At 49.1% G+C, this 10,390-nt stretch overlaps 1 protein-coding gene across 1 annotated transcript in view; it reads right to left on the bottom strand.

Moving 5' to 3' along the window:
* Window positions 1–2,410: 2,410 nt before the first annotated feature.
* Window positions 2,411–10,390, bottom strand: part of MTMR9 (myotubularin related protein 9) — a 29,983-nt gene continuing 22,003 nt past the window's right edge. The window contains exons 6-10 of the mRNA XM_083178777.1: window positions 10,199–10,360; window positions 9,206–9,347; window positions 6,603–6,823; window positions 4,616–4,767; window positions 2,411–3,093 (exon numbers count right to left, since the gene is read on the bottom strand). Coding sequence (XP_083034903.1) covers window positions 2,930–3,093; window positions 4,616–4,767; window positions 6,603–6,823; window positions 9,206–9,347; window positions 10,199–10,360 — 841 coding nt within the window. The 3' untranslated portion in view covers window positions 2,411–2,929. The remainder of the gene's footprint in view (window positions 3,094–4,615; window positions 4,768–6,602; window positions 6,824–9,205; window positions 9,348–10,198; window positions 10,361–10,390) is intronic.

Genomic DNA, 10,390 nt, shown 5'->3' with positions numbered 1-10,390 from the left:
CATTGTGGCTTCTGACACAGGGTTTACACTACCTTATGCAAATCTCTGGTTTCTCCAGCGTCCTGCTCTCTGGAGACATCTATAATTATCAAAAGCCCCTCCCTGCATGGAAACAGCCAATCCTCTGCCATGCCGGCTGAATAACTGGCGTAATACTGCATGTGGATTGGTTTCAGATTCCGTTCATAGAGTGGAACTTGGAGCACACGGAACTGGTATTGTTACATGTAATAGTCTGTTCTCAGTTATTATGAATGAGAATAAATAAAACTCTATATATAATATAACACTAAGTGCTGCTCTTCACCTCTGTAATGTGCTCTGGTAGAGGTCGTCCCACGGACCAAATGCAAGTTGTTATTCATTGATAATACGGAGCAGACTGGACGGGACAGCAACAAGTGTTCTGCCTGACATTTGTGCCTTTCACATGCACCGCGCCCCACTTAGTGATGATGTAAGTTGGGGGCAGGGAGAGCTGAAACAACTCAGCACACGACACTGAGCATTGTGCCACTGAGCGATCTGTCAGGACCAGTGTTCTCCGGTGAGAACCGTGTCCCTGACCAGTGATATTACTAGATTTATCCAGCACGCTGGATATTAATCTTCGGGTGATAGCGACTCAAATCACTATGGCCCCTACACACGGAGCAATATAGTGATCTAGTGAGATTGTTTAGAAAATGCCCTGAATCGCCACATCAAGCTGGGCACACACACACAGATTTATCTGTCCAATCTGTCTGGTGAGAACAAACATCTGTTCAGCATTTGTTTGCCAGGTTTTGTAATGACTAATTAATGTCGGTGTGCAGATACGTATCCTGCTCCCTACAGGGGCAATGTATGGGACAAGATGACAATCGACCAATTGCTCCCAACACTGGGAAACGTAGAAATATGAATGTTCGGTTTAATTTGATAAACCAATGTATCTGATACCTATTCTGTTTCCAGCATGTGGGAGCGAATGGTTGACCCTCATATGCTCCCATACGTTGGCAGATTTTGTTCACACCAGATAGATTGGACAGATAAATCTGTAGGTGTGTACCCAGCATTACCTGCTGAATATGGAGGGGATGCTGGGAAGTGTGCGCCAGTACTGGTGTATATAGTCAGCATCATTGTAACCTACCAAGTATATAGTCATACTGTTTGTTATTCTGTCTGTCTACTCTTCTACCTTATACTGGGCACCTGTGCAATACCATGGGGAAGTTATACTGGGCACCTGTGCAATACCATAGGAGTTATACTGGGCACCTGTGCAATACCATTGGGGAGTTATACTGGGCACCTGTGCAATACCATTGGGGAGTTATACTGGGCACCTGTGCAATACCACTGGGGAGTTATACTGGGCACCTGTGCAATACCATGGGGGAGTTATACTGGGCACCTGTGCAATACCATAGGAGTTATACTGGGCACCTGTGCAATACCATTGGGGAGTTATACTGGGCACCTGTGCAATACCATAGGAGTTATACTGGGCACCTGTGCAATACCACTGGGGAGTTATACTGGGCACCTGTGCAATACCATGGGGGAGTTATACTGGGCACCTGTGCAATACCATGGGGGAGTTATACTGGGCACCTGTGCAATACCATAGGAGTTATACTGGGCACCTGTGCAATACCACTGGGGAGTTATACTGGGCACCTGTGCAATACCATGGGGGAGTTATACTGGGCACCTGTGCAATACCACTAGGGAGTTATACTGGGCACCTGTGCAATACCATAGGAGTTATACTGGGCACCTGTGCAATACCATTGGGGAGTTATACTGGGCACCTGTGCAATACCATAGGAGTTATACTGGGCACCTGTGCAATACCATAGGAGTTATACTGGGCACATGTGCAATACCATAGGAGTTATACTGGGCACCTGTGCAATACCATTGGGGAGTTATACTGGGCACCTGTGCAATACCATAGGAGTTATACTGGGCACCTGAGCTATTCCATAGGAGTTATACTGGGCACCTGTGCAATACCATTGGGGAGTTACTGTATACTGGGCACCTGTTCAATACCATAGGAGTTATACTGGGCACCTGAGCTATTCCATAGGAGTTATACTGGGCACCTGTGCAATACCATTGGGGAGTTATACTGGGCACCTGTGCAATACCATAGGAGTTATACTGGGCACCTGTGCAATACCATTGGGGAGTTATACTGGGCACCTGTGCAATACCATAGGAGTTATACTGGGTCCCTGTGCAATACCATAGGAGTTATACTGGGTCCCTCTGCAATACCATGGGGGAGTTATACTGGGCACCTGTGCAACACCATGGGGGAGTTATACTGGGTCCCTCTGCAATACCACTGGAGAGGTATACTGGGCCCCCAAGCAATGGTTGGAGCATGTGAAGACGAGACACCTTGTGTACTGGTAGAATTACTTTATGTACAATCACAATGACACATACAGAAACTAGAGAGTTCATTTATACTTAGTGCAAAAACAACCACGTAGGGGTAACAGTGCGCCAGAGAGCGGGACTGCTGTAAGTGATGTAACACTGCCACCTGGTGGTAGATTCAGTAACAAGAAAAGAAATGCAATATGGAAACAGAAGAGAGGGTTAAAGTGTACCCCTGGCCACCGAGGAGGACGCGCCTCAGGAATTCACTAGCAATAGAAGTAACATAACTGGGCACAAAGTGCCAGGGGGACGGGCACACCTTACGTGACCATCCTACACACAGGCTTAAAGTGCGTCTCCCATGCAAATAATAGCACACCCACCATCTCCTCTCATTGGTCCTTCAGTATACTGATCGCACCAGCGGGAACTGTAGTGCATGCATAACAGATAAGTGTAAACATAGAGCCCTTGCTGGGGCAAGTAGGGTGTACAAGCACAATTGTGAGGGGTGAGGTAATAGAGGCGGAGGATGCCCAGGCTATGGGGTTTCCAGTATCCCGTCCACGGTCTCCAGTTCAGCTAGCTGCCGCCTTAATGCGTTCACTTTGATCTGAAGCTCCTTATTGTACTCTATGATGTGGATCATCTCTTCATTCGCATCGTCCAGGTACTTGGAGGACCGGTTCCAGCGCAGGAACACACCTAGGAGAGCAGAGGTATCAGCAGGAGTATACAGAGTGACAAGGGCACTACAAGGGAGAAGCGGGAGATACAGAGTTCCCATGACAACAGACACACGTTACTCTCCGTGGTGTAATCAGAGCTGAGGGCTTCCGTGCAACTCCCCGAGTCACTATGAGAGAAATCCAGCACTTATCACAGCTGCTCTCTCCCAGCCATGTATCCCAAATAATGTGTGATACCTTCTGCCTTAGACTTTGGACTTAATGTTATTGGGCTTTAAATTCCCAGGTCAATCTCACTTCGTAAATCTATCCCTTCTGAGCTAGGACACAACTCTTCCCGACGCTAAGGGCGGGATTCCACTGTCGGAATGTCCTGACAGTTGGAATCTCAGGCCGGTTTCCTCTGATTCGACAGTAACTCGACAGCTGGAATTCCATGTTCCTGCTGGTGAGGGTCGTCAGAAAAAGCCAGCGGATTGTCGAAAAACGGCCATAAATTCAACAATCCGTGGCTGTTTCCGTCAAAACAGCCCCAATCTGACACCCTTCAATGCAGTCATTAATGGCAGCATTGAATAGGTGCGTGTCGGGAAATATGGGCCCAGATAACCCCACTCAAGGGGATAATATATGATTAGCGTCACCTGTGTTGAACTATTTAATTTATAATAAAGGAAAGTTAACACAAGTGACTGCAATCATACATTAACCCTTTGAGTATTGACAGCTGTGTATCGATATGGTGAATACAAATGCTTGCTGGACAATTTTCAGACTGATTTTGACAAATTCACTTGGCGCTCAGAGGGTTAAGTAGAAAGTCCAGGTAGAGACCGTTGTGTCCCTCCTGGAATAGATCATTCTGGGGCAGATTTATTGAGCTCGGTGAAGTGATAATGTGGCTGGTACTTTATCACCGGCCAATCAGCTCCTAACTGTGAAGTTACAGTCCTGGTTTGAAAAATGACAGTTGGGAGCTGATTGGCAGGTGATAAATACCAGACACTTTGGGCCTTATTCTAGTTCACTCTTTCTGACAAAATCCTTCTTATACTGCCCATACACGCTGCGATCCCGGCGTGCGTTGTGGGCTTAAATAGCATCCCCCCTTAGTCTGGCTTATGGATACAAGAGCAATGAAACTGGACAGAACCTAAATATAGTTAGATAGACGAGTTCTGGTATAAATCTGACAATGTTGCATTGGCCTCTTAATGTTTATTTCATTCAACAATTAGATGTTAAAATATACAGATTCCGTCTTTAATGGATACCGACGGGTTACGTTCTAGTGCGGAGATTCGCTTCCAATGTAGTGGACGCAGCTGGTTTCAGATGCCTGAAACCAGGCATCTAATAGTCTAGCCAAACCGACCAATCACATGAGGACCTCACAGAGCAGTCAGTAGGGGCGGGGACACCATAGCACATGCAGACTGGATTTATTATACTTACATCTAACAATGATCTGTAGCATAGTGTGTGTGTGTGTGTGTGTGTGGTCAGTACAATACATCATACGTGGACATAAGACTCACCTTCCCACAGCTGCAGGCTCTGGGGGGCCACGGACGGCCAGATTACCAGCCCATTGGCTTCAAATAGTGGATTAGTGAATCTGTGGAGCTCTTTAGGTTGGTTCACCCAGGACCAGAGGGACATCGTCTTCTGCTGTAGCTTCAGCTTACTCCTAAAACACAAGCCTGCGTCATTTACTACATCACACAAACACTAGCGACTACGGGCCCAATTCAGACCTGCTCGCTGCGCTGCGAGTGTTCGGAACGTCGGCGGCGGGCCCCCAAAGGGCCGCAGGGTGTTAATCACTCTGCGAGTGAAGGCGAGCCTTCGCTTGCTGCCTTAGGGCGGACGGCTCACACATGCGCACAGTGCATAAGCGCAGTCGGTGCCCACCTGGGCTACAAATTTGCAGCCTGTCCAAATGGGTCTGAATTGGCCCAATATCACATGTGTAATATAGAACAGTTGGTATGGAGAACGAATGGCCGTGCTCTACTGTTGTGGTTATAGACGCACAATGACGCACACCGCTGGGTCATCTCTGGAGCAAGTGCAAATGTAAAACCCCCATACGATGGATTGTGTTTCACTACAGAGAATTTGCCGTGCGGACAGTTACTGCTGTTATCCCAGCACATATGGATCTGATCAGCGATTCTCAAATCTATAGAATAATTTGCTACTGTCTGTCCATGCGGGTGTGGGTTATTAGGTCTACACCAACTAGGTCGACAAGCATTGGGTCGACACCACTAGGTCGACACGGGTCTAGGTCGACACAAGCAAGATCGACAGTCAAAAAGTTGACATGGGTGTTGTCACAGTTTTTTTTTGGCCCGAATGTCGACACAGTCGACATGGACACAGTTTGAAGTGCACCGTATCCCCTTGAATCACTCACAATGCTTTGGGCACACTATTTTATTCTCCCACCACGCCCTAGTGGATTATAGGGCATGAAATACCGCATGTCAGTACATGTCGGCTCAAAAAACAGTGAAAAACCCCATGTTGACCTAATGCTTGTGTCGACCCAATGACTTGTCGACCTAGACCCATGTCGACCTAGTGGTGTAGACCTAATGACCGTATCCCGTCCATGCGCAGTGGGAGCCAGATCCAAAGGCTCCCAGTGCTGAGGAGATGGGACACCCTTAGCACCAGACAGGAGGAAGATGTGGAGGAGCTACGGAGCGGGAAGGAGAATAGATGACGGAGAGGGGAATCGGAGCAGCCGAGAGGGGAAATGGGAGGTGACAGAGCAGGCAGGGGGCGGAGCAGCAGAAAGAAAATAGGCGGGCCATACTGAGGTGACCCAGGTATAGAATCTTATGCCGGCTATTTAGAGCCTCTTATATTCGGTACTGCTCCGGGGAAATGGCAGTGTTACACATGATGTGCGCAGTGGGATTATCTTTACACTGCTAAACTGCAGACGAACCAAATACTTTCTATTAATTAACAGAGGTAGAATTAAGTAGAGTTAAACAGCTGATTGATTAGCAAACCCCCGTCATCTTCCAGAATTCGCCGACACCTTCCCATATCAGTAAGTACAGTGAAGCCGCCATCTCACTACTACACAGCTTAGTACAAGGGACATGCACTACTAAACTTCTACCACCGAATCCGGAAATTCATTGTATGGCCACACCCCCACATAAGTGGCCACACCCAGTCCCTCCCCCATCATGCCCAGCCCCTCCCCCATCATGCCCAGGTCCCCCCTATAAAGATTCTACTAGATCATCTAACCCTACTAGTTGTGTTATCGGCTGTGGACAACAGTTCTCCTGGGAAACCTTGGGGGTAATTGAGACTCGATCGCATGGCATAATTATATAGAAGTATATATTATATAAAGGACAATATGACATCATGATAACGTTCCCAGTGGCCGTATTACCATGTACAATGAACCTCAGACCCTACACACAGCTCAGAGGACAAACGGTAACTGGAACCATGATACAATACTTGCTGGACCTCACACCCTGCACTGACCTCTCACACTCGCTGTTGCCCAGGAAAGTTCCGAACTGCGAGGCGTAAGCGTGCTCAAAGAGCGTGACGAGAAAGCGCTCGTTAAACTGGAAGGAGCAGGGGAACTGGCGGAGAATCTGCCAGACGCAGTCCAGGAAGAGCAGGAACGTCGGGGCCTCCCACTTCTGCTTGCTGTTGGAGTAAGCGGACTGTGCGCAGCGATGCTGGAATGGGTGACCCGCCTGGTGACAGGGGACAAGGCAGATTATTATAGGGGTCCACATGACGGATACGTTGGCTTGTACATGCCCACCAACAGCTTTAACTAAACTTTGTTATATCTGACTGGCTTCCTACTATTTCTATGCTTTCCAGTTTTGGCTTTATATGACCCAGGAAACTGTTGCCAATGGCGACAGAACTGCTCTCTGGGCATATTGGAAATCATTACTGAGAGCATATGCATAGTATCCAAGGATAAATATATGTTTCAATCAATCTCTTATATATTTGGCTACATCTGTCACTCAAAGTGTGTGAGTGTGTGTATAACAGGAGGGACACATTGCTCTGTTTCTGGACTTCTCCCTTAATTAATGATTGCCAGCACCTGTGTTGAAGCACCTTTCTAATCAATTAATAACATGTGTGAAACAGGTGATGGCAATCATACATTATGAGGGAAGTCCAGAAACAGAGCAATGTGTCCCTCCTGGAGAGGGTCATGTTGGGAGGTATGTGACTGACTCACATGACAGAGAACCAGCCCAGTGAGCCCACAGTGCCAGACATCCTCTGCCTCCCCATGTTGCCCAGCAAAGACACTGCACCAAGTGAGCACCCCCCGCCGCCCCACCCACGATTCACGCCCCCCCCCCCGTGACCCCCCTCCCGCGATTCGCGGCACCCCCGTGACCCCCCCTCCCGCGATACGCGGCAACTCACCCCCCCGCGACCCCCCCTCCCGCGATTCGCGGCAAACCCCTCCCCCCGCAATTCACGGCACCCCCGCGACCCCCCTCCTCCCGCGATTCGCGGCAAACCCCCCCCCCCCTCCCAATGGCTATGGTCGACAATGAAAAAGGTTGACATGAGATTTTGATATTTATTTTTCATTTTTTGAATGTTCTCATATTCATTCTCATGTGTCGACATGGACACCAATGAAATGCCACACTTATGTCAACATTTACATGTGTTGACCTTTCTGTGTTGATTTTTTTCTTGTGGCGATTCGCGGCACCCCGCAACCCCTCCCGCGATTCACAGCACCCCCCTGCGACCACCCCCTCCCGTGATTCGCGGCACCACCCCACCCTGTGACCCCCCCCTTCCGCGATTCGCCGCCAACCCCCCCTCCCACGATTCGGGCAACCCCCGCGACCCACCCCTCCCGCGATTCGCGGCAACCCCCCGAACCCTCCCTCCTGTGATTTGCGGCAACCCCCCTGCCCCCGCGACCCCCTCCTGCAATTCGCTGCAACCCCCCGCACCCCCCTCCCGCGATTCGCGGCACCCCCCGCGACCCCCCTCCCGCAATTCGCAACCCCCCCTTGTGCGATTCACGCCCCACTCCTGCGCTTTGCGAACCCCCGCCCCCTCCCGAGATTCACCGACACCTGCGCCTCCCCCTCCCGCAATTCTGCACCCTCCCTCGATTCACGGCACCCCCCGCGCCCCTCCCACAATTCACGGCACCCCTGCTCCCCTCTTTAGTCCCCCGTATGCCCACACACCACTATCACTACCCAGCTTCCTGCTCTCCTGAACCATAACTTCCACCACTGGGGAGTCGCTGACGCTGTGTTGCCCACATACCCCTATCATGCCTCATAGCCCAGCCTCCTGCTCTCATGCACCCTAACTCCCACACAGTAGGAGGAGACACTGACTCAGGGCCACCGTCCTGTACTCCTGTACTGCCACGCAGGACCCTCACCCACTGGCAGAAGCTGCACAGTGTCTCCCACCCTCCTCTTTAGTCCCCCAACTCAAAAACACCCTACTATACTATTGCACACACACACACCCCCACACCCACAAATGTCACTGTACCCTCCACACTATCAATGTACATCTTACTCTGTAACTGCTTTTTAATTAAACAAAACAATACACACCCCCTTCCACATCATATGCTCTCTATGTAACACATTTCACCTATAACTCAAGTTGCAATACAGGCATCTTACATACAATTCTAACCATATTTCTCACAATACAAATGTTCACAAATTAAGGGGGCGCAGCCCCTTACGAAGGTGTGAAGAGCGCCCGTAGGGCGCGATGAATCACCTAATATATATATATATATATATATATATATATATATACAAAGACATAGAAGTCTTGCAACGTCTCGGGAACTTTAATCTCCCATCGTCAGGCTCAGGGACGGGGCTTATTTTATCATAAATAAATAAAATAAGCCCCTCCCTCACTGCAAAATATTGAGATTCACAGGTCTATAGGGAGGGGCCAAAAGGACGCAATTACAATGGTATTGTGCAAAGTCTCTCTCCTCTGTGGGGGGTTTCTGGGTACTCAGAAACCCACCCTGCGTGCGCTACTGAACCAGGTCTATTGTTAACATTGCGTTATATGATACAGTATTCCCTACTCACTTGTAACCACTCCTTTTCCACCAACGCCTCAAACCCACGGATAGTCCTGCACTTGGGGTCCAGAATGATTTGGGCCAAAGAGGTCACCTGTAACGTGGAATCCATGCCCTCTGATCCATGGACCAACACCGAGGCCCCTTCCCTATCCGGGAAACAGAATCTGCATTAGGTCTCGCCAAAACCATAACTAAAACACAGTCAGATGGTTAAAACAAAGAGATATATATGCCCCAAGAAACAGACATTCCGTAAAGGTAGTTGCAAGTTGGAGAAAGGACCCTTCACGCCCAGGGGAGGAGCAAGGCTGCTGGCCTAGCATTGTCACCATCCACGCCGCCTCCTCCAACTAGGATCTAGACATTCTCTACATGCTGAATACAGTGGCGGCTCAAGGGGTGGGGGTGCAGCACAGTTCAAAATTCAAATAGGGAAGCCTCACCAACTGCCAGTGAGTCAGTTTGGAATGGCACTTGGTGGCAGTTGCTATGCCCTCCCCTATTTGAATTTTGAAATCTGCTACAGCCCCCACTGGAACTACCATTGGTTAGGAATAATAACCGATACAAAACTGACTTATATGAATAACAACCAGCAGCTGCTATGATCGGGGTGGTCACCCAACATGATAGAAAGAAAGGTATTGAACAGTGCTACTCGGATGAGATTAGAAAAATGGAGGATCACCAAGTGTATAAATGTGAAGTACATAAGGGGTGCAGGTACTGAAGCGTTTCGCTGGACAGGATTAAATGCTGGGAGCATGCGCAGTACCTGCTCCATCAGATACCACTGGATTTATTGCACGCTATCCAATGTGGACCTATTGACACCTACCGTTAGTCTTAATCTTAGTTACTGTTACTTTATACGCTTGGCGAGCCTCCATTGTTCAGATTCAGCAGCGCTGTTCACTACCTTTAGATCTAGTTATCGCGGCATGCCACTACGCCACCAGTATATGCAAAGAGCTCCGCCCTGATGATCCATCCTCACCGGTCAATGCACTGGGCCGCAAGGCAGGCGGTGGTGAGGATCTCCTTAATGTGACTCAGCCAGTTTGAGGCCTCCAGCTTGCTCAGCCATCGGTCCATGTTGTGGGACTGGTCGTTACAGGCCTCCACCAGCTTAATCACACTCTCCTGCAGGATGTTGAATCTACAAGCAAAAGAATCACGGTATAAATGA

The sequence above is a fragment of the Crinia signifera genome, chromosome 3 (genome assembly GCF_055691185.1).
Source record: "Crinia signifera chromosome 3, ASM5569118v1, whole genome shotgun sequence".
In the NCBI taxonomy this organism is placed as follows: Eukaryota; Metazoa; Chordata; class Amphibia; order Anura; family Myobatrachidae; genus Crinia; species Crinia signifera.
This window is presented reverse-complemented; position numbering and strand designations above follow the sequence as displayed.